This window comes from Semicossyphus pulcher, unplaced genomic scaffold (genome assembly GCF_022749685.1).
Source record: "Semicossyphus pulcher isolate SPU_LCO1_2020_fin unplaced genomic scaffold, fSemPul1.0.p SCAF_25, whole genome shotgun sequence".
In the NCBI taxonomy this organism is placed as follows: domain Eukaryota; kingdom Metazoa; phylum Chordata; class Actinopteri; order Labriformes; family Labridae; genus Semicossyphus; species Semicossyphus pulcher.
The window spans coordinates 5,192,594-5,216,657 of record NW_027211699.1 but is presented as its reverse complement, the minus strand read 5'-3'; the positions used below and the strand labels follow the sequence as shown (position 1 = coordinate 5,216,657).

The window sequence follows — 24,064 nt, the reverse complement described above, 5'->3', positions numbered from 1 at the left end:
GATCCTCCTCTACTCTGTTTATCCGGAACAGATCAGTTGCAGGAGCCTTATTTGTCAACAGAGCTGTCAATCATCATTTTTACAGCATCAAATAACTAATTGATAATAAACTTGGAAAAATGAACACTTGGATGTATATTAGCATGATAAGAACTAACTATAATGACAGAAACCATGTTTAAGAAAAATGTATTTGGTGTTTATTTTGAGTTTATAGTTTGACTCATGTCCCATCTGTTAACATGGAGGAGGCGGGCTTTATGACCTATACGCAGCCAGTCAGCAGGGGGCGATAGAGATGTATTGGCTGGAGCTGTCATGTCGTTCATCTCTTTATACAGTCTATGGAAACAACTATAAAAAGAACGGCTCTCATCTACGACTCGGTTCCCGTCGTTCGCACCAAAGAGCCGTTCAAAAGAATCGGATCGTTCGCGTACGTCACAACACTACAGCAGAGTGAGGAGCATCGACCCTCCCCCACCCGGCTTCACCAGCTCCTCCTACTTGACGAGCTAGTCAGCTAGCTGTAGCTGTCGCTGTTAAAGCGACCAGAAATTCAGCTGGTTTAAACCAACACTGCTGGATGAGACACATTCATCCAGAAAACACAAGAAGCTGCCTTTATGGGACGCTTGCTCTCTTGGCATTACAACGCAATGGACAGCTAGCGAGCGGTCCAGAGCTAGCTACAGCTAGCCGGCCGGCTACATCACACAGCTAGCTAACAATCCGGCTCGCTCCAGGAGCCGACGGACATCTAACTCGGCTTTTCGCCCTCCCGATTCTCGTTTTCGTGCCACTGCCTTTAATTGGACAAGCTTTGTTTTTACGCATGTCAAATTTAATCATAAAAGGAACAGGTTCCTTTTTTGAAATATGTAGGTCATTGTAACCGACCGATGATACTTATGTGGGTCAGAGACATCATCGGGTTAACCTGTTAGCTTGAACAGCTGGTTAGCACGTTAGCTCGCTGGTTGACCGACGGAGGAGGATTTTTGTATTTGTCATATCAAGCAGAAAGGCCATAACGTTAATGCACCTGCTTGTAAGAGTCACAGTTACTCTTCAGTTTGCGTTGCCAAGGTTAACATCGAGTTGAACTTGTATTTTTTCATATTTTGGAGTCGTCGCTGTCCGTCGTTAGCCAGCTGGACTCTGCTGGCTAAGTTAACCGAGCAGTCCCACTAACCAGGTGAGCTCAGCTTGCTACAAACAAAGGTAACTTATCTTGCTGGGTTGAGTGTATGAGCCAGTGAAGTGATTTTAAGCTGTTACGCCACATTCATTAGCCTTGTAGCTTTGCTTTAGCCAACACTGTTGAGACCTTTAATGTGGTAATACGTTTAATTAAACCAGCTTCCGCCGGGCTGCAGTGTCAACACGGCAGCTCTGCCTTTCTTCATTGTGGAATCGATTTGGCTTGTTTACATCCGTTATCAGCTACATATTATGCTCAGTGTTGCCTGTTTGCACACACAGGAAGCTGGTGGATCATGCTGAGTGAGAAGCAGTGTTTCCTCCGCGACTAGCCGGATAGCAGCTCTCGTGCAAAAGTGGACTGTTTCGGGGGTTGGTGATAGGAGGATGGCCTTTCACGGCACAGGCCGGCAGACCGTTTGTGGAGACTTGTTTCCGGGCTCTGAGCTGGGCCACAAGTATTTCTGTGTCAACTCTTCCTGCGGAGCCCCCTCCACGGGCCTCAGCGCCACTCCGTGCCTGACCGGACCCACTGCACCAGCAGGGACCCCTCGTCACCCCACAGCTCTCGGAGGCAGCACCGGCGGCGGAGCAGCGGTGCCTCAGCCTTACAGCAACCCGGCCAGCGAGGTCCCCAGCCCCCCAGAGATGGAGCCGGACCGCCCCATCGGTTATGGCGCATTTGGCGTTGTCTGGTACATTATTCTGTACAATACCAGTGTTATGCATGCTTTCACGACTAATGGTGCACACCCTGCTTAACTGGTGACCATGGCTCTCTGGTGTTTTTAAGCATTTCTGAGTAGTTATCTCCTTTGTTTCAGGCCTTTACATTCTATAGGGACTTAGATCAAGTTATCCATCACACTGAACCTCATGTCTTCTTTTTTAATCATATTTTGCATTACTGCTATAGCCCCTATCACAGATATTTCCTTGCGAGAACATGTTCTATTTAAATAATGGAAATCAGTGCATATTGGAGAACATGCAGTGCCTGTACAGATTTAGAAATTGTGTCATCACATAGTTTGTCCATCAGAGCGTGCTCCGATGACAGAGTGTACAATACTCTTGGTACCGTATGCGGCACATGTCAACAGAAAATACTTGAAATAAACATTCGATGATTATATGTATTGTACTTATGGTGTTAATTGGCTTGAGCTCTCACAGGAAAGTGTTTTGAGTCTCAACCTCCTCTGATTCTCTTGCAGGTCTGTCACAGATCCACGCGACGGTCGCAAGGTGGCCTTGAAGAAGATGCCCAATGTCTTCCAGAACCTGGTCTCCTGTAAGAGGGTCTTCAGAGAGCTGAGGATGCTGTGCTTCTTCAAACATGACAATGTAATCATGATGCTAAGGAGGGATCAGAGATGTTTCACACATTCTGGAGGAAAGGAGCTTAACGTGTTTTTCTGTTTGTGCAGGTTTTGTCAGCTCTGGACATTTTGCAGCCTCCACAGATCGACTGCTTTGAGGAAATGTATCCTTTCTGAAACAACTGATCGGAAGTCCAATTCAGGCCTCATTATTTTATATAATAATAATCACATCCTCACACCTTCTGGCCCAGTTTCTCTTCTTTTAATTGTCCCTGTCATGTCCTCCTTTTTAATAATTTAGCCGCCGCTCCTCTCTGGTCTAAATCCAGCTCCTCACTGTAGGTGTGAATAATTAAAATGTCTGCCTCACATCTTTCTTTTTGGTTTTATTGACACTTGTTCAGCCAGACCTGTGCTCAGATGTGCAGCGTGTTCGTGTAGGCGGCCAGTCGGTGCGTGAGTTTTGTTTTTTTCCTTGACAGCCACCCCCTCTGACAGCTACGTGATAACAGAACTGATGCAGAGCGACCTCCACAAAGTGATCGTGTCTCCTCAGCCGCTCACCACCGACCACATCAAGGTCTTCCTCTATCAGATCCTCCGAGGTGAGCGGACAGTTTCCCTACAGCAGCAGAGGGTCATTAGCTTAGCGGTAGCCTGATTAACAAGAAGCTGCACTGATGCAACAGGGATTCACGATGAGGGGTGGAACAATATTGTTGGAATATATTGATTCTTATCATGAGTCGATTTAATTTAGACTTTATTGTATAACACCATCTCATGCAAATACTGTCTTTACATCACATAAAGACATAACATAATAGAGATGATATATAATCCCTCTGGTAAAAAAAATACACATCCCTATTTCTTAACATTGAAGTCTTTCTCCCGTCACTACAAAACATTCTCTAAAGCCGCTTTCCCATGGGGCATAAAAACACGCTTTTTTGCTTGATGGGAAAGGTTACAATCAGCATTCAGACCCGGGTCAAATGACTCTGCAGCAGACCCGGGTAATAATTGCCTCGGCCCATTGATGGCAACACAAAACCAGTGTCGACACATTAATCTCCGCCCCCTTTCCGGTGCGATGCTCCGTCGGTAACTTCTGCGACTCCTTGTCATCTCGGCTATAAATCCCGCCCGTCTACGTCCAAGAAGCGCTCGAACTTCATTCCGAATTTGTCGGCGCTGAGTTTGATAAACAGACTCCTTGAGTAATGGATACAACAAAGACCTAACCACCGTAACATCTTCACTGTTTACTAACCCCGTCTCTGGTGCGTTTGTGACGTCTGACGTTGACGCAGCAGAAAAGAGACCGACAGGAGGATACTCCACCGGCAACGGGAACAGAGACAATCGGCATCTATAAGCAGGTTTTCCCGGGTCTGAAAAACCTGCGTCAACGCGCTAAATTTAGGTGGGAAAGGGGTATGAGATGTTGACGTTTTGTTTTGCAGGTCCAAATTATTTTATTCTGTGTTCTTATTAATCAATTAACAAATCAAAAAATGAAAAGATTAAAACAACAAAAAGCTGCAGCCTCATCTCAAAGACCCGGAGAACCTGGAACCAGTTGCCAACATATTTATATTGACATATTTCACTCAGTTTCATATCAATTAATTAGTTTTATTTGTTTTGACTTTAGTTTTGAGTGGGGCTGCATTATTATTTTCATAACGGATTAATCTGCAGATAATTTTTCTTTTCGATACAATTTTTTCTGACATATTTTTGCCGACAACATATAAACAAAACAAAATCAAAACCCATAAGCCAACTTTAAAACACACACACACACCTGCACTCACACACACTTACACCAAGGGAGGATTGCAAAAGGGTGTTGCAAAAAGGGGCCCTACGGTTGAACCCATTTATGTAGACAGATAATTTTCATTTTTAATTATTTCGTCCAAAATATGTAATAATTGATTTTTGCTGCTCTTGTGTGGCAATTCTCCGTGACCCTCTCGGCTACCACAGCATTTAAAATAGTCTGTCTGAAAGAGAGGGGGCTGAAACTCATAACCAAAAGTCCAGATCAGGTCCACAAGTTAATCGTCTTTATTTAGTCGGTTTCCCAGTTGTTTTGAGCATTTTCAGAGCTAAAAAAGTGGGTTTTTGTTTCCCCTTTTCACGATTTAAAAGCTGCAGCTAACTGCAGAATGACGGAAACCAAAGAAAACTGATGATGTTTTTTTGTTGCTCAGGTTTGAAGTACCTGCACTCTGCTGGGATCCTGCACAGGGACATCAAACCTGGAAACCTGCTGGTCAACAGTAACTGCTTACTGAAGGTAAACATGACATTTTCTAAGTCATGGGGTCCTCTGGTATTTTTTCTCGATATCAGAAAAAAACAAAAAAGTTTTCCCCTCAAATCTTGACTGATCAGAATTATTTACCCCCATTAGTGTGGCTACAAAGTAGGGTGGTTTAATGGGTCTGTGCCACTGAACTACTTGTGGTTACCTACAGCAGAAATAGTGCAACAACTAGTCCCTCAGTTTGAACAGAAACAAACCAGCGCTTGCTTAACTCGAACCTCTCTCTGGTCAGATTTGTGACTTCGGCTTGGCGCGGGTGGAGGAGCCCGACCCGTCGCGTCACATGACTCAGGAGGTGGTGACGCAGTACTACAGAGCTCCAGAGGTGCTGATGGGCTGCCGACACTACGGCTCGGCCATCGACGTCTGGTCAGTGGGCTGCATCTTCGCGGAGCTGCTGGGGCGGCGAATCCTCTTCCAGGCTCAGAGCCCGATCCAACAGGTGAGTTTATCTGAACCTTCTGGAGCTGCACCTCCAATAAATATCATTTATTACTCAGCATAATAACTACTTAAAACTAATTTTGATGCTCATACTTTTGTACTTGAGTTCTTTCTTTAACACACTTTCTGTCCTGCCCCCCGGTCTGCTCCAGCTGGATCTGATCACGGACCTGCTGGGAACGCCGCCTCTCTCCGCCCTGGCGTCGGCCTGCGAAGGAGCTAGAGCCCACATCCTGAGGGGTCCGCACAAACCGGTACGTGACTGTGTGGCCTGCTCCACCTACACCGCCCACACCACCACCACCACCACCACCAACAACAACAACAAAAACTTATTTCTGAAATAACTTTGAACAAAATGTTCCACATAAGACAAGAATGTAGTTTCTAATCTTCTTATTGGGTCTGAAACAGCCTGTTTATTTATTTTAATGTGGAGCAGCTAAAGATATAAATTCAATGAATCTGAAGGTTAAAAAACCAGATTATTTTCATCATGTTTTTGTCAAGTATTAAAGAGACACTGCCTTCTCACCAGAAGACCTTACACGGTTAATGAGAGGTGAAAGTACCTGAAACCTGCATTCTTTCTAATGGCCAGCAGGGGGCGATTTCATCGTTTCTATATGTATAGAAGTCTTACAAGTTTAGGATCTCAGTCACTAGTTTTCTTTAATACAGCATCATGATCTTTTGTAAACTGTGCTCCCACTGATGATAAAGCAGGGTGTGCTTTAGGGTGTGGCAACCTTGGGACTAACAAGTCTCCATCTTGGCTACCTCAGGGGCAGCTGTGGCTCAGTGGTAGAGTCATCCTCTTTCAATCAGAAGGTTGGGGTTTGACCCCTGGCTGCTGCAGTCACATGTCGAAGTGCCCAAATTGCTCCCGAAGGCGTAGCCGATAGATCCTGATTGGAGATTGGCGCTTAGCCTTTGCCATCAGTGTGTGAGTGTGTGTGTGAAAGGGTGAATGTGACATGTTGTGTAAAAGAGCTTGGAGTGGTCGGAAGACTAGAAAAGCGCCATGTAAGTGCCATTTACCATTTATCTGCTAAACCTTTCTAATATTGTTACTTCTTGCTTTGGACAAAAACAAGATGGCGACCTTCAGAAAGATCAGCAAACAAGATTTGTTTACTTCTTTTCAGGCTTCAACTTTAAGATGCTTTTTTGTTTTTTGCCCACCAGGGGGCAGTAACAATATCTGCAGCTTGTTTGGCTCCATTAGAAAGCATCAAGCAAACATCTGCAGGGTCTGTGATGGTCCTCATGATTTGATTACTATAATCCAGCTGATATCAGCGCAGGCATGTTCCTGTGTTTAAAATCTATGCACCCGACGGCTCGGAGATCCTTGACTCGTTTTATGGCCGCAGTTTTGCTGTGACAGACAGGCTGACTGAATGATGAAGAAACTATTTAATGTTGATCCGTCATATCCGGCTGATGCTACATCTGCTTTATCACCATATCAACTGTAAATAAAACCAGACTGATGAAGTGTTTGTTTGTCCTCCTCAGCCGTCGCTGTCGGTGCTCTACATGCTGTCTGATGGAGCCACACACGAGGCGGTGCACCTGCTCTGTCGGATGCTGGTCTTTGATCCGGTGAGTTCACGTGATGCAGACTAACAGAGCTCTGACTTCTGACCGTGTTTGTGTTTTTTTCTGTTCATATCTCGTGGTCTGAAAGTCACCAGCTGACAAAACAAAAGTTTCTGGATCAGGACAGCGACTCCATTGAACCCCTCTCTGCGTTCCCCTGCAGGCTAAGCGTATATCCGGCAGCGACGCCCTCTCCCACCCGTACCTGGACGAAGGCCGCCTGCGCTACCACACCTGCATGTGTCAGTGCTGCTACTCCGTTCCCAGCGGGCGAGTTTACACCCGGGACTTCGAGCCAGTCGCCGAGCGGCCGTTCAGCCACAGCTACGAGAACAGTCTGCTGTCGGTGTGGCAGGGGAAAGGTACCAGACTCCTCCCTTTTGATCTGCTCTGTGTGTTACTGTGTGATTTTTAAATGCTGATGGCTGACGTCCTGTTCTGTCCCAACATCAGAGTTAATCCACCGCTTCATTACGGAGCACCAGCAGGGAAAACGAGTGCCGCTGTGCATCAACCCTCAGAGTGCTGCCTTCAAGACCTTCATCAGGTGAGGGGAGGGGAAGGGCTCGTAATTAAAGGACTAGTTCGCTACGGAGCTAATGCTATTATAGTACAAACAAAATGCAGTTTCGCTCAGTGCTTTTGGAGGACGCCATCCACTTCTCCAGTGGGCCCTGGAAAACCTCCACCAGTCTATGCAAAACGCGCCATCTGTGTGTGTCTCGTTTGAAATGTAGAACGCAGACCTGAAGATTTTTTAGACGATCCACCGGTATGTTCTCGCCATGTTTCGGATTCTGTGCCGCTCTGAGCCGTTGCCTGCAGCGAAATTAGTATTTCACTCCAGCGCCTCTCGCTGGGCCGTTCCTTTCAGAGGGAGGGGCGCAATGCACGCTGGGTGTTGTAGGAATGTAGAATGGGCAAAACCACAAGCTGTTTGTACAACTTTCTCCACAGCTATGGCGCCAATTTCAAATATTACTGCTTCTAACGATTACAGAGAACACAGGCTTTGACTGACAGCGACAGATTGCTCCTTTTAAGCATTTCAGTATAAGTCCATAACTTTAGTAAGTCTGCACTACGCATGTAACATGTAAAGAACTCGTATTCTGTTTCCTCAGGTCGACCGCATGGCACTCCTCCAAGGTCTCCAGGAAAGAGGAGAGATGAACGGTCCTCCTTGTCCTCTCGGGGAGCGACAGCAGTTTGATTTCATGGGCCGTGACGTCTGAAAACACTGAAGAGTTTGGGTCTTTTTTTTTTTCTCCTTCTTTTTTTTTTGTCACGTGGAGGGGAAAGTACACGGCCAACCACGAGAGGGAAAAACAAGCGACCCATCGGAGCTCCTCCTGAAAATCAACTGTATTTCCCCCCCAACGAATCTTCAAAGAATATGAAAAAACTACGGCTCAACTTCTTAGACGACTCAGACGGCGCTCGAGGCGTTTTCGGTGCTGAATTAAAAGAAAAAAATGCTGCTGAAGTGCTTGAGGAGGAAAAAGAAAGAGGAAAAGAAGTGAACTTGGTACTAAACTGGATTATTCATCAATGTTAGAAGAGAAAAAATGGTTTTAATTGTTTGGTAGAGTTGTTGCTTAGTTGAGTTTTGAAGTCATTCCAGCCCTGTGCAATATGGTTTAATTAGAAAAAAAGAACACACGGAGCGTGCTCGCTTGCCAACGGGACTTTTTTTGGACGCTTGCTATACGACCACGTTACCGGATCAGTGTGAGACTCACTCTCTCTCTCTCTCTCTCACATGAACCCGCCAAACAACACCACAACATTAACCGCCAAAAACCTCCACGGTTTTCTCTCTTTTTTTATTTGAACGCATCACTCACTGTGTTTTTGCGACAATAATGCAATCTAACCGATGTAGCAGGTTTTAACCACAGTCACAGCTCCCCACTGTTTCTTTACTTACAGTTAGCTTTTGTTGTTTTTGATCGCAGCTTGCAGGGGGCTGTTTGATCCTGGATCAGTGTTGTTTGAGAGCCTTAAAGGGGAAGTCCTCTGCTTTACAACCGGGGCGATGTTTTGACATATTTTGTGGTTTAAATTACTAAAGTTGCTCTAGTTGATCGGCCATGAAACAGACTGTAGTGTAAGTCTTCGGGCTTGTTTTTTAATTCTTCATTCAGTCTGTAAGATGTGTAAAAATTTGCGCCTTGTTTAAAAATAGTGGAATTCCCCTTTAAGAATGATCGTTTAAGCCGGATACAGGATGTCATTCCCGACAGTTTTTTCGTCATAAGGCTGCATGATGGCGAACTTTATTTTGAAAACCCTCACAGGAAGAAGAAAGATGCCAAAACAACAAATATTTGGGGTTTTATTTCTCACGTGTTGCGATGGAAAGAAGAAGTGTCGACCATTCGTGGAGTTTTTTCCTGCTGACCTCCTCGGCTTCTGTTTTTTTTTTTTTATCCCACCAGCGGAGAGCGAAAGAGGAAACTGCTTTTATTTAGTTTTATTCTTAATTTATTGAGTGTTTGTTGACGAGTGTGTGTCTCCACCCTTTTTGGTTTTGTTTTTTAGTTTGAAGCGACCCCTCTCTGCGGTCTCCGTTACCTCAAACCCTGGAAAGACTTACTAGAAAAGAGAAGAAAAAGAAGTAACGTGTGCATATCTGTAAAGTGAAACCCTCCCGTCGCAACTTTAACGTCATTCCTCCAGAGTCTCGTTTTTACCTCGCTCCTCGTCTCTCGCCCCGCCGCTCAGAATCAGTGTGAGGTTTTGAGAGGAGAAGGATGTTGTCGGTGAAATGCTGCTGTTTTTTGTTCTTCTTTTCTTTAATTTGTAGTTTTTTAAAGATCCTGTTTGTAGTTTTAGGCTCAGGTGTCCCCGTCTGTAGACGATAAACGGTACAAAGCCACTTAAGGGTGCGCCCGTGTTGATCCTGGGTTTGGATGATGATGGATTTATAAGCGGACGGATAATATTGTGGATCAAACGCGCAGTGAGACCAGAGGCAGCAAAATGAAGTGCAAAGGGATCATACTGATGGAAAACATGGAGCTGGATCGTCTCATCAAAACACCCCGGAAGTCTGATGATCCTTCATCCTCGGCTGCTGCTAATGAATATACCCAGTAGAAGTTAGCAAACTAGTCACATTTACCCAGAGGCCAAGGTGACACAATCCAGTGTCCTAAAAAGCAGTCCACCGATCAGGGATGTGATTTTCCTGGCTTGCTCCGCTATCCTGGAGTTTCCGACTTGAAGAACTGACCAGTGTGAATCATACTAATCCATAAAAGAAGCCTATTATCGTAAATCGAGATTCCCTTACGTCCTAAAGGGGTCACTTATTTCAGTGATCGTGCTTCCTCACAGTGTGTCACGCAGAGTCTGGATTCTGCTTAAACTGAAACACGTGAAACCATCAGTATGATCCCGTGGCGTGCGCTGGATCTGAGATGTTCGCTGCCCGTTTCCGCCGTGGGAATATTTTTCTTCAGGATCTAATTAACTTTTTCCGTTCAACTTGTGCGACGTCTGGCCACCTCAACACTTTCCGTCTGTGATCGCGCTGTTTTCATTTTGTTTTCAGGAACCTTTAGCTCCCGCTCTGGTTCCTGTGGCTCCTCACTTCCTGGGTCGTGCGTATGAAAGGTTTTTTTTTTCTCCTCGTACATGCCCTGAACCTCCTGCAGACGGGGCCCTGAGCCTCCGTTGCCCTGATTTTTTTTTTTGTGTGTGTTTTTTGAACCCCTGAAACCTCAGCTCCTCTTCTACAGGAACACACAGCGAGCCTCCCGTCGGGGGCTGCCAGATTACCTGACTTGTATATCTGCATGTGTATAGTTATTATCCCATGGAGAGCATTTTGGTTTGAATGCTGTGCAATGGTTCAGTTTGTCGACGATGACGAAAACGTACATTTTTGTGGTAATTTTTATTTAATTCATCTTTAGGAAGTGATTTTATTAGAAGTTTTGTTTTTGTTTGTTGTGATCTAATTAGATTTTTATGAAGCCGAGAGTCGGGAGGACGTTTGAGTTGTTGTTCCCTAAAAATACAAGAACAGTGCGTGAGCCTCTGCAGGACGAAATGTTTGTTTAAAGCAGCACGGTGTCAACATGTGACTGAAACATTGCTACCTTAAATGAAAGTATTACTGTGGACTTTTTGGTAATTAGTCCTCAAATTACAACATTTTCTCTAACTGCTGAATTAGTTCCATTCAATTAAACTTTCCTTTAATCTCCGTTCACACGAACACTTTGACTCATTTGGCCTGAAAACCACCGATATGTGTCCAATATTGTCTGCCCAACACAGTTTTGCGTGTTTAACTGTATAGAAGGTCAAAAAAGGACTGAAACAAAAGTTATTACTTTCTTTTTTTAATTACATCAAAGGTTTTTAAAAGATGCAGGTTTCAGCTTAATGTTTAAAGTAATCATTTAAATAAATGTTAAGTCACTATCGCGGAATGAGGTGACACAAAGGTGATTGAGCCTGTGGCCCGCTGATGAAAGCCTTTGCAGTTGCAGTATTACAGACTGGGTGTCTGGTGCGACGACGCCCAGTTAGTGATGCTTTTCACATCAGCCAGCAGTGGTTGGTCTGCCAGAGAGGGTAGGCGGAGCTAAGCGGCTGCTTTTCCGCTCTCTGCAAGTGTTGCAAGTAAACAGTAATCTACTATGGCTGAACAAACAAAGAAAAGATGGATGACTACAGATACAACTTCAACAAGAAGTGAAAATCCAAAGAAAAAGAAACAAACTCGACGCTCAGATGAAGCAAACAGTCTGAAAAGGAAAGCGACCGTCAGCCAGAATAATTAAGAGTTACAACCATAACAAAGGGAGGCAGCCGTAGACGTCTGGTTAAATTTGGAAGTGTCCTCTTGCAATTAGTGTATCACCACTAAGTGGCACTCAAGAGAACGAAATTGAAATCTTCGAGATTGATTAAAGCTCTTGGAAATGTCCTCCTCGTTGCTATAGAAACTGACACATCTTCATACCAAACAAGAATCGGTCGATTATCAACGTGACAGTTGGACAGAATCAACAACAAACCTCCCTCGTCTTTCTCTAACCTGAGCCAAACCCTTTGGCTTTGTATGCAGCCTTAAAAATTTTGATAAAGCTGCAGTTACTTCAGCTGTAATTAAGTTTTTTACAAACAGAAATATAAGCTTGATTCCTTTAAGGGTGACATCTTTGTTGTGGCGACCAACAGGAACCATTTAATATGAGGAGAAAAGGCAAACCTCGCATGACTAAAGTATATTTAACTTCAAATGATACATTTCCCAAACAATTCTTCTTCCAACTCTGCGTGAAATAAATAAGAAGCAGTTCAAATGTCGAAATGAGTAATTAGAGGTTCAAATTCACACATTTAGGGAACAGTGACTCCAAACGTTTCCCCCTCTTCGGTCTTCTTATTTGCTTTCTTTTTTCTGTTGTTGTGTTAGTAGAGATCCTTCCAGGTGAGGAACAGTTTTTAAACACGGTGACCTGTTCAGAGTTTAGCTGACGAGTCTGTTTCAGCTCGTCTGTTCGGTGTTTTTTTTTAACGCCGAAGTGGATCTGAAGCAGAGCGGGTTGGACAGACGGTCATCTGTAGAGATTAGACTCGTTTTTCTTCTATGAAAAGAAACTTGATGTTTTTATTATTCTAAATATGAAACTGATGTTTTGTCTTCGTTTTAGCATAAAGTTTTTGTTTGTTTTTTGACTTGTGTTCCCAACAAATACTTGAATTTCTTAAAAAAAAAAAGTTTAGAGTTAAAGTAGTGAATGATGAAATAAAATAAATGGACACTGGATAATATTCCTCTGCCATGTTCAGGAGTCATTTCTTTTCTTCCCATCTTCACACCGACGACCTCAAATCAAGAAGAGTTTATAAAACGATGACTGCATTCAACGTGTAGATGAATCCGTTGGAAAGGCTCCGGATGTGAAGACGTATAGCCAACACAGTTACAACTTAAATTCATGCCCTGTGAGTTTCTTCAATGGTTAGCAGACTATATATTGATAGTTTTAATGATCAGCATGTACAGGCTCTAAATGTTTCAGCAGCTTCAGATCTCATTAAGACGCAGCTCATATCAGGGTGTCTGCAGCTTCATGACCAACATTTAAAAAGTGACCGGACTCGATCAGGCTGCTCAAACTGATCCAAATCAGTAGAGATAAGAAATATAAAGTGATGAACAACTCCATAAAACAGTTGTTCTTCGTGGAGTTGCATCATAAAATGACATAGATATGATTTGGCAGCAGAACAAATTGACAGAAAAAAGAAAACAACTTGTGGTATGTTTCTTTATGTGTCAGTATTTCTTTACTATGTAAGGTCTTAATTTTAAAATTTCCTCGGCTACAGTTGACATATCCGTATGTATATGGAATTCAGTGATAGACATCTCTCATCTGGATTGAGTTCAAGTCAATGGACGACATTCAAAAGTTGTAATTTAGTTACAGATACCTGCTATGAACAGCATTCTACTAGTATGAAAGAAATTATTTGTATCAAGAATTAGTATTGCTCCTAGTTAAAATTAGATTATGAATATGCCAACTAATAATACTTAAAAAATCGAATCAGACATCTCTTATCTAGTTAGAATAGAAGTCAATGGTAAAAGTTTAAAAGCTGTAATCAAGTTACAGATATCTGAACATTTCTTCTAGAAGAATGTCACTAATCAAAATGACATTATGGATATATCAACTTAAAACACTTTAAGATTAGATTGTATGTAGATTTCTCTCCTGTAGTTTGAATAGAAGTAAATGGTCAAAGTTCGCACTTGCACAAACATTGCTACCAGTCAAAATTACATTATGGATATGTCAACTTGGAATTATAACACTTCCAAATTGAATAATATACAGAATATCTCTTATCTGGTTTGAATAGAAGTTAATGGTAAAATTCAGAAGTTGTATTTAGGAACCGAAATTGAACATTTCGTCTAGTAACAGAAAACTGATCAAAGTTACAGTATGGATATTTGTCAACTTGGAGTAAAACACTTCCAAATGTAATCATACATATATCTTATCTACTTTGAATAGAAGTCAGTGGTAGAAGTTAAAAAGTTTATATTAAGTTACAGGCAGTGGGTATGAACGTTCATAATAGTAAGATAAAAATCGTTAGCAAGATTTAGCATTGCTACCAGTCAAAATTACAATGAAATTATAACACTTCAAAATCAAATCATAGATATCTCTTATCTACTTTGAATAAAGGTCAATGGTAGAAATGTTAAAAGTTGTAATTAAGTTGGATTTACCCCGTGAACATTTCTACTAGTTAGAAATAAAGTATTGATTCAAATCTTAAAATTTTAAAAGCATATGAATATTTAACTAACTTTACATTTTCAATGCAGGACTTTTACTTGTAACAGAATATATTTACTGCATGCTGCTTGTACTTTTACTACAGTAAAGGATCTGAGTACTTCCTCGACCTCCTCTGACAGGTGGCAGCAGGAGGCTCCTCCCAGCTGATCCTCCTCTCTGAGCTCCTGGAAACCTGTCCTCATTTAACACTCGCAGCACATCCAGAGAGTGTGTGAGAGCCACTCACACAGACATTAACACACACACATTAATACACACATCGACACGCACACACACACACACAGGAGCCATGTTGGCCCTCATGGCTGCCGGCTCCGTCTTCTTCCCTGGACTCTTCCTGCTCTCCAAAAAGGGTCTGAAACACATGATGGGATGGAGCGAGGGGGACGCTGCCATCGTGTCCACACGGTAAGAAGACACACACACACGCACACACACTGTAACACTTAATCATAAGTCTTATATGTACAGTTTCAAAAGGTACCTTGTGGGGACCCTCTTTTTGCCCCCATCTGGGCTGTGAGCCTGCATCATATATACTCTTATTTCACTTTAAATCACAGTCCTGATCTGGTCTCTAAGTTTATTCTTTCAAAAATTGTATTAATTGCAAGTGACACTAAAACCAAAGTTCTGTTATCTAAAATGTTGTTGAACTTTACAGTTGTTTTTCCTGCAGTCCTGCTACATCTGTTGCAGTGATTTTGGAATCCTAAAAGTACGGTGGCCCTGACAGCTCAATGCACTATAAACACTCAGCAGAAGTGAGTTTAGTACATTAAACAGAAATATTTTTTTCACTTTAAACCATCGGCTGTTTGTGTGTGTAGCCTCCAGGTCTGAAGAGAGGCCAACTCAAAAGTGCCTTAAACCTGCTCTCTTTCTAACAGCCAGCAGGGGGCGACTCCTACGGTCTTATTCTATAGATGTCTATGATAAAAAGAGCAACTTCCCATTTGCAATACAATCATCTCATATTTGATTGTTTAACAGATGATTTCTTCTCCGTCTCTCAGTCTAGTGTCGTCCATCCAAGCCATCATGGCCTCCTCAGCTGGATGCGTCATCACCTCATCCTGCAGGGACATCATTGAGGACAGGTGAGGACGTCCTTCTTTCCACTATCATACCTAGTTTACATGTATCAAAGGGGTTGCAGACATACTGACCTCTATATTTATCTGACGTCTTGAAATGCTAACATCAGCTAAAAAGCTGACCAGCTAAGTAGCCGCTGTTAGCGTGCTAATTTGCTAAACTAAGCTGTTGAGCATGGGCACCATAAAAAATGCTTATCACGTTACCATGCAGCATTGAGCAAAACAAGGCTCTAATGAAAGTGTTGTTTCTCACCCAAAGTACCCTGACCTTTCAGCAGGAACTACTTTTCGAGGAGCTAAAAAGTTGCTTCAGCCTGTCGTTAAAGAACTGCTAAAAGTATGTTAAATAAATTTGTATTTCAAGAAGCAATGTTTGATTTAACACGTAGTTTTGCACGTGATTATTTGTGCGACACTTTGATAGCAGTAACTATGAAGAACAAGCCTGTCAAATACCTACAAAACATCGGCATGTTAGCATTATCGTTGTGAGTATGTTAGCATGCTAAAGTTAGCATCTAGCTCAATTCACCATTGTGCGGGCAAAGACTCCCAGAATGACTTTGATAGCTGTTTTTTTGTGATTATATTTAAGTCCTGGTTAAGAACCTGATTATTTTTCATATAATACAACAAAATGATAAAGACTAAAACAGTGACATCACTATTTACTATGATACACTGATGCTTCATGAATGAGTGTGAACCAAACCTCGGTCTGTAATCTAATTAACAATCTGAGCCTAATTCATCTCCTGAGCCGAGCGGCATCGGAGCTATTTCAGTCTCTAAGACGGTCACAGAGATCACTAATCCTCCACGCTAAGGACCATGGGAAATAAAACTACGAGGAGGAAGAGTGTGAGCTAGAGGACAGATAATGGGAGGGTTGTTTCAGTGAATCCCAGGTTTCCTCTGGCGGCTCCTTCATTTCCCAGTCAAAGTGGAGAGGAGGTTTGTCTGCATTTGTTTATCAAATCACACCATAGACGCACAGCGAACATGCAGAAAAGAGCTCTGGGAGCAGCTGCTGCACACAGACTCAACTTTAATAATTTAACCATTTTGTTTGTGTACGAGTAATGTAGGATTGCTTCAGGGGGCAGCTAGGAAACAGGCTGTTATGGCTGCAACGTAATCTTTGGGGGTTTAATGCGCCTGATCAAGTGCATCCACTAAAAGTGCTTCAAAAGGATCCTAACAGAGATATAACTTTTTTTTTAAAGAATAAGATCCTTTTTTTAAAACCAGGAACAGCTGTACCTTGCGCTCTTTATAGCCACCAGACTCCATTGACAAAAACAGTGATTTAACCTCACATAACACCGGATTTACTGGTGTATCGCAGCCTCAATCAGTTAGTTTACTTGTGTTATTGTGTGTTACACAGATATATTGTTGGACTGGGACTAACCATTTTAAACATCAAAGTCACACAATAATAGAAACTAACTTAAAAAATGTAAGCAGCAGTAGACCAGCATTTCCAGTGTCTGCATGGTAAAATTACAGTTTTTGTGAATGGAGTTTGGTGGCTAGTAAGAGAGTGATGTAACAGCTGTTTCTTGCTTTAAAAAAATGATCTTACTTTGATATTAATATGAAACAAAGATGTCTATCTCTGTTTGCATCCTTTCTGTAATTTTGGCAGACATTAAGAATAACAACATCTTAATATCAATGGAAAAAAATTGCACTTTCAGAGGACGTGCTTTGATCAGTTGTGTTATGTTAAAGCCAATACAGCCTGTATCCCGGCTGCTGGCTGAATCAATCCACTAGATCAATAGATCCCATTTAATGTGAAAATATGGCCCGAAATACTTACTTTGAGAAATAAAATACTTTGAGACTCTCCTCATGTCAACTAAAACTCCCAGGTCTTTACTAAACTCTGATTACTTCCTCCACCACTCTTTCTCTCCCGCTTCTACCTCACCCTGTTTCCTCCTCAGACATTGGCTGACCAACTCCTACATCCTGTTTGCGACGCCTTACTTTGCCTACGACATCTACGCCATGTTCCTGTGTCACTGGCACAAGCTGCAGGTCAAAGGTCACGAGGAGGAGGAGGAAGGGGGTGGGGTCCAGTCGGTGGGAGCTGCTGTAATGGGTTACCTGCGCAGAGAGATGCTCATGGTGCTGCATCATGTCTTCATGGTGGCCTTCTGCTTCCCCGCCTCTCTGGTAACGAGCACAACATTGACAACCATGATGATGATTTCCTAATGGTTTAAGTGACCTTTACTTTCGGCCATCATCAGGATACATTTCATAGTTTTAGCTTCACTGACCTCTGACAAATGCTTTGATGTTCTCCTTTTGTGTCCGCCTTTTTGTGTTTATGTGTGTTTCAGATGTGGCGACAGGGTAAAGGCGATTACTTCCAGGGCCTTTTGTTTCTGGCTGAGCTCAGCACACCGTTCGTCAGTCTGGGGAAAGTCCTGATCCAGGTAATCCAACCCTGAAACTGTGAATACACAGTTTGTAACATGTATATATGTTGTTGTTACACATGCAGACTAACTGTAGAAAAGGTGGAGGTTGTGTGAGTTTGATTTTTGGGTCTGGACATCCTTCTGAAACCCGAAACTTAATCTGATTTGTGAAACAGAACTCTGAATCCGATTTCTGTGTCTGCACTTTAAGCTGCCGTTTTCTATGGAGGACAGAAGCTGCCAAAATGAAAAATTAATTTAAAAAAAACAACGCAGTACATATATTAATACACAATTATATGTTCAAAAAATAATATTAAGATAAATATAGGAATGAAGTAAATCTTTAAAAAAGTCAAATTTGGTTGATGATTTGCTTTTTTATTTTATTTGACTGTATGTTAACATTCCTGTTTATTTACTTTCCTACTTTTAAAAAATATATATTTTGGAATTACTTTTGATATATTTTATTTTATTATTATTTATCAAATGTATTATTTGTATCATTTTTAATATAAATAATAAATAAATATATACATTTGAGGAAAATAATGGCCAAACACAATCATAATAGCAACTAAAGATTTTATTTAGAAAACCAACTTTTCTAAATACAGCTGATTAAAATCTTCTCTTGGTGGTGCTGTTCGAAATCTCCGCAATTAAAAAGACCAATATAAACGTTAAAAAAAAATGTAATTGAAGTTTTTATTTCTTTTTCATATTAGAGGAAAATGAAATTTCAGTTGATCTGTTTCAAATGCATCTCGTCATCTTTTATCAAACAAGTTATCAAAACATTTTGATAAATTGTACAATAATAAAAAAAACAACAACAATAAAAGCAAAGCCTGTAATGCATTTTATTGTTATGCAAATTTCTTTATTTGGAGAAAAGAGAGCAATAAAGTCATCATCTTAATTAGTTATATTTTGCTATCTTGAGAAAATAAAAGGGAAGAAATAAAACAATTGCAAACATGGCCTCTGTGCTGTCCTCATCGCTCAATAGGCTTTCTTCTTCTTCTCTCTCAGTACAGGAAGCAGCACACTCTGCTGCACAAAGTGAACGGAGGCCTCATGCTGCTCTCCTTCTTCGGCTGTAGAGTCTTACTCTTCCCGTACCTGTACTACGCCTACAGCAGGTAACTGAACTGACCAACACAATGTTCACATACTAATACTTAATTTTAACTAACTATAACTATACTATAGGTACTCTAAGAGGTCCTACTGTACTTTTTACTGCACTTATATTACTTAAGATTGTTAGTGTTAATATAAAAGTATGTCTAAACACAAACAGCAGGCTTAAGGAACCCTTTAGTTCCCTGAATAGTAGTTCCCTGGAGTAAAGGTTCTGGGTGCTTTCGGTGGAAATACCTTCACCAGACACTACGGCGTTTCTAGCTAAATGCTAACGTCAGCATGCTAACAAGCTCACACTAACAACACTAACATGCTGGTGTTTTGCAGGTGTGTTCTGCATTTTAATGATCTCAGTTTAGCATGTTAGCATGCAAACTTTTAAAGCTGAGGCTTGTGGGGATGGTGATTTGGCTCTTTATTTACCATCATTATAATTATATATAATTATTTGGTTGTTTTGATGAGCATTAGTCTCTTAGATGGTTCTGTCAAAGCACTTTGAATATGTTTGAAAGAAGCTGTGTTAATATATTTAATGAATGGGTTGATTGAACAGCAGCCTCTGCTCTGTGTTTCAGGCATGCATCCATCCCGGTGTACTCGGTGCCCTTGGTGGCCCCGTGGCAGTGTAACCTGGGGGCCGCTCTGCTCTGGCCCCTCCAGCTCTACTGGTTCGCACTGATCTGCAGAAGAGCTCTCCGCCTCCTTATCAGCAGACATTCGAAGTCCCCGCCGACATGTCTGAAAGCTGACGGCTGCTTGAAACAGAATAACGGCTGCACAGCTCATCAGGAGGGCGGGGAGATGGACAGGCGCTGAAGCCGGAGAAGAGGAAAGTGAAGACAAAAAAGACCAGAAGTCTGATGGTCGAGCTTCAACATGAGGTGACACTGCAAAGGTTCTGTTTACTGCAGACAAACCTGCAAACAGTTTGATGTAAAAATCAAAAGCAGCGAGCATCAGAGAAGAACAACAGAGTTTAATGAAGAGGGAAAGTCGAAGGAACTGAAATGACGAACAGTCAAAGACAATCATGAACAACTTTTACGAGAAGAAGAAACAAATGAAATGAAAGGAGTTGATTGAACATTAATGTGTTTGTTTTTGTTGTATTTAACTGATTAAACCTTAAACTAATTTAATTGCACGTTATTGTTGTTGTTTTTTTCTCAGCAAAGGAAATTAATCTTAAAATATCACATCATGTTGTGGATTCAATGTAATGTCTCTGAAGAGCAGCGCAAAAGGTTGTAATTTTGTTTTTTATAGTTGTTTAGTCTCAGTTTGATGAATTATTGATGAATCGACTTTAATCCAGAAGGACAGAAATGTTTTTCTAGTTTGAAGTCTGATAACGATGAAGCGTATCATCTTATAACTTAATTTATACAGACAGTAGAAATAAATAAATATTTCTGAACAGGTTTCTTTTAATTATTTTGTTTCTAACTGTGACCAAAGAAATGTGTCAAAACTTTTAACAGTGTAAAAATAAACTTGTCGACGCTGCTCTCTGGTGGACAAACTGTGTAATAACAGCATTTCCCTTCTTTCTTTTTGTTCTTCCAAAAATTCTTTAATTTTTTTTTTCTCAAAGTTCATTAAATTGTGTTTATGCCCCCAAAGAGAAATAGTTTAAAGTTTCAATATGATATATTTTCGGAGAAGCGTACTATTTTCAATCTGCAGGCCCGTATAAAAGCATATTAGTTCTGTGTTTTTGAAATGTTTGATCAGAACCATGATCATTTCTCACTGTCATAAATGTTAAACTTCAATTAATACATTAAATGTATTTATTTTATTATTATTTATTTAATAATAAAATGTATTATATTTTGTTTTCTAACCCTTTGTAGTTCGAATGATTTTTTGTTTTGTTTTTAACTGACACAATAAAAACGAATAAAATCAAACAACCATAAAATATTTTTAGATTTTCATTTTTATTGAAAGATGCAACAAGGCAGAGATGAATAATATATAAACATTTCAGGATTTTTACACCTTATACGACACAAAATATATAAATTTAAGACTTCAGAACATTTTTAAAAAATATTTATAACTCAGAGATGAAAAAATGACAAGGAAGACAGTAAACATTGAGGAATTTTGCAACTTATTCACCACATATTAAAAAGGAGCCGAGTTGTAAACATAAGGCTGGAAGTTACAGTTGTATTTCAAACAGTCCCAGAGATCACAGAGTCCATAAATCAGGGCCAGTTTAGTCCACCTCCTCAATGGTGGGCTCCTGGGAGCCGGCTCGTGCCTGCTCTCCACAGCTACCTGCAGGCTTTCCTCCCTGATACAACTTGCTGATGATGGGGTTACACACTTTCTCCAGCTCTTTCTGCCGGTGCTGGTACTCCTCTTTATCAGCCAGCTGGTTGTTCTCCAGCCAGGTGATGGTCTCATCACACTTCTCAATCAGCTTCTTCTGGTCCTCCTCACTAATCTTGCCCTTCAGGTTCTCATCCTGCACACTGCTCTTCATGTTGAAGGCGTAGGACTCTAGTGAGTTCTTTGCAGTGATTTTGTCCCTCTGAAGGTCATCCTCAGCTTTGTATTTGTCAGCGTCCTGCACCATCCTCTCGATCTCTTCTTTGCTGAGTCGGCCCTTATCGTTGGTGATGGTGATCTTGTTCTCTTTGCCGGTGCTTTTGTCCACTGCAGACACGTTCAAAATGCCGTTGGCGTCCACGTCGAAGGTCACCTCAATCTGTGGGACCCCACGTGGAGCAGGTGGGATTCCTGACAGCTCAAACCTGCCCAGCAGGTTGTTGTCCTTGGTCATGGCTCTTTCCCCCTCATAGACCTGGATGAGGACCCCAGGCTGGTTGTCAGAGTAGGTGCTGAACACCTGGGTCTGTTTAGTGGGGATGGTGGTGTTGCGTTTAATCAGGGACGTCATGACTCCTCCAGCTGTCTCGATACCCAGGGACAGAGGAGCCACGTCCAGCAGCAGCAGGTCCTGAACGTTCCCCGAGGTATCGCCTGTGAGAATGGCGGCCTGGACAGCAGCACCATAGGCCACCGCCTCGTCTGGGTTGATGCTCTTGTTCAGCTCCCTGCCGTTGAATAAATCCTGCAGCAGTTTCTGGATTTTGGGGATTCGGGTGGAGCCTCCCACCAGGACGATTTCGTGGATCTGAGCCTTGTCCATTTTGGCATCCCTCAGGGCTTTCTCCACTGGCTCTAAGGTTCCCCTGAACAGGTCGGAGCACAGCTCCTCAAAGCGAGCCCTGGTGATGGAGGTGTAGAAGTCAGTGCCCTCAAACAGAGAATCGATCTCGATGCTGGCCTGGGAGCTGGAGGACAGGGTTCTCTTGGCCCTCTCACAAGCTGTGCGCAGCCTCCTCAAGGCTCTCTTGTTCTGGCTGATGTCTTTCTTGTGTTTCCTCTTGAACTCCTCCACAAAGTGGTTGACCATGCGGTTGTCAAAGTCCTCTCCTCCCAGGTGAGTGTCTCCAGCCGTTGATTTGACCTCAAAGATACCATCTTCGATGGTCAGGATGGACACGTCGAAGGTGCCTCCTCCCAGGTCAAAGATCAGGACGTTACGTTCTCCTGACTTGCCTTTGTCCAGACCGTATGCAATGGCGGCTGCTGTCGGCTCGTTGATGATCCTCAGGACATTCAGTCCTGCGATGACGCCTGCGTCTTTAGTCGCCTGCCGCTGGGAGTCGTTGAAGTATGCCGGGACTGTGATGACTGCTTTGGACACCTTTTGGCCGAGGTAGGCCTCAGCAATCTCCTTCATCTTCACCAGCACCATGGAGGAAATCTCCTCAGGGTAGAAGGCTTTGTCCTCCCCTTTGTATTCCACCTGAATTTTGGGCTTCCCTCCATCTCCAACCACCGTGAAGGGCCAGTGCTTCATGTCAGCCTGCACCACTGGTTCATCCAACTTTCTTCCAATCAGTCTCTTGGCATCAAACACGGTGTTGCTGGGGTTCAGAGCCACCTGGTTCTTTGCTGCGTCCCCAATGAGCCTCTCGGTGTCAGTGAACGCCACATAGCTGGGGGTGGTCCTGTTGCCCTGGTCGTTGGCGATGATTTCTACTTTTCCATGCTGGAAAACCCCCACACAGGAATAGGTGGTGCCCAGGTCAATGCCGATTGCTACACCTTTAGCTGCAGACATCTTGATTGTTTTGGTTTTTTGTCCTAAAGAAACAGATGCAAAAACAAAGAAAATAAATTACAATAATACATTTTATATTGTAAAATCTTGCACATCCCAAAACAATAAATTTAGTACTTCATTCATTTTTTTTATCTACAGTAGTCATGGATTTTTCATCTGAAAAATGGCTGTCTCACTGAAAATGGTTTAAAAAAATGTAAAACAAACAAACGTTGTTTTGTTATATTGTTATTGGAAACTCCACAATTCGTTAATGTTTTTTTGTAAAAACAAAACAACAACAAAACAAAATTACCATAATTCACGCAAAATATTTATAGCTTCTCAGTTCAAAGTAACAGATAATTCAAAAAATATATCAGATTAAACTCTGGAAAAAAGTGAAGCGGCGTACATACCTTCTCTAAAAGATGACAATGTAGAGAAAACTAAAGAGGAGTTTCCTGTTCTGCTGTGTCGTTCCTCTCGTCAGTGTCCTTGAAGTCTTGATACTATCGACTGCAACCGCCACCGTTATTTTATACATTTCCAACTAACGTCTGGTTATTTCTCGAGCTTTCCCAAGTCTGTGGTCCAATCACAGAGCTCGGCGCGGGTGCGTAGCGTGATGACGTAACCCGGAAGCGTGTCCCTAGAAGTTTCTACCACTTTCTACAAGCTTCTGGTCCGTTCTTTTCGCAACGAGAAACTGCCAGAACAATTCTACTCTTAAAAGCAATATTTTTATATAGAAAATAAATTACAATCCTGAGTGTAGATACAGCGAGACTGAATGAACAAATGTAGATAAACAGAAAGTAATAAACAACGTTTAAAAAAGGTTAATACAAATTTAACTGCACCCGTCACTGAAAGTAAATCAACGTTTCAAAACTAATTTTGTTGGTATTCCACTTAAATAAACCATTCCTGTTTGATTTAGGTTATATGAATGCGTAATATGTGTTCATAAGA

The 24,064-nt window shown here is 42.0% G+C and overlaps 3 protein-coding genes across 3 annotated transcripts; 2 read left to right on the top strand and 1 right to left on the bottom strand.

Annotated features, from left to right (window-relative positions):
* The first annotated feature begins 543 nt into the window (after positions 1-543).
* On the top strand, positions 544-9,446 carry nlk1 (nemo-like kinase, type 1). Its single transcript, XM_069676133.1, has 12 exons — positions 544-1,198; positions 1,486-1,898; positions 2,421-2,550; positions 2,634-2,689; positions 3,027-3,133; positions 4,754-4,839; positions 5,102-5,311; positions 5,466-5,567; positions 6,835-6,921; positions 7,082-7,280; positions 7,372-7,465; positions 8,043-9,446. Exons 2-12 carry the CDS (start codon positions 1,591-1,593, stop codon positions 8,089-8,091), a joined length of 1,428 nt encoding a protein of 475 aa, XP_069532234.1. The 5' UTR covers positions 544-1,198; positions 1,486-1,590; the 3' UTR covers positions 8,092-9,446.
* A 5,110-nt stretch (positions 9,447-14,556) lies between these two features.
* Positions 14,557-19,776, top strand: LOC138603953 (ceramide synthase-like). The gene is made up of 6 exons (XM_069675734.1): positions 14,557-14,675; positions 15,284-15,367; positions 17,323-17,554; positions 17,725-17,820; positions 18,844-18,953; positions 19,536-19,776. Exons 1-6 carry the CDS (start codon positions 14,557-14,559, stop codon positions 19,774-19,776), a joined length of 882 nt encoding a protein of 293 aa, XP_069531835.1.
* Positions 19,777-21,091: 1,315 nt separating this feature from the next.
* LOC138604143 (heat shock 70 kDa protein 1-like) lies at positions 21,092-23,599 on the bottom strand. The gene is made up of 2 exons (XM_069676001.1): positions 23,509-23,599; positions 21,092-23,130 (listed from the first exon to the last, which is right to left on the bottom strand). The coding sequence occupies exon 2, from the start codon at positions 23,105-23,107 to the stop codon at positions 21,188-21,190; it is 1,920 nt and encodes a 639-aa protein (XP_069532102.1). The 5' UTR covers positions 23,108-23,130; positions 23,509-23,599; the 3' UTR covers positions 21,092-21,187.
* Positions 23,600-24,064: the final 465 nt, after the last annotated feature.

Excerpts from the sequence above, each read along its gene's own strand:
- nlk1 (XM_069676133.1), top strand. The coding sequence starts at position 1,591 with ATGGCCTTTCACGGCACAGGCCGGCAGACCGTTTGTGGAGACTTGTTT. Across the intron at positions 4,840-5,101 it reads ACAGTAACTGCTTACTGAAG|ATTTGTGACTTCGGCTTGGC; the intron begins GTAAACATGACA and ends CTCTCTGGTCAG. Across the intron at positions 6,922-7,081 it reads GGATGCTGGTCTTTGATCCG|GCTAAGCGTATATCCGGCAG; the intron begins GTGAGTTCACGT and ends GTTCCCCTGCAG.
- LOC138603953 (XM_069675734.1), top strand. The coding sequence starts at position 14,557 with ATGTTGGCCCTCATGGCTGCCGGCTCCGTCTTCTTCCCTGGACTCTTC. Across the intron at positions 15,368-17,322 it reads AGGGACATCATTGAGGACAG|ACATTGGCTGACCAACTCCT; the intron begins GTGAGGACGTCC and ends TTTCCTCCTCAG. Across the intron at positions 17,555-17,724 it reads TCTGCTTCCCCGCCTCTCTG|ATGTGGCGACAGGGTAAAGG; the intron begins GTAACGAGCACA and ends TGTGTGTTTCAG.
- LOC138604143 (XM_069676001.1), bottom strand. The coding sequence starts at position 23,107 with ATGTCTGCAGCTAAAGGTGTAGCAATCGGCATTGACCTGGGCACCACC.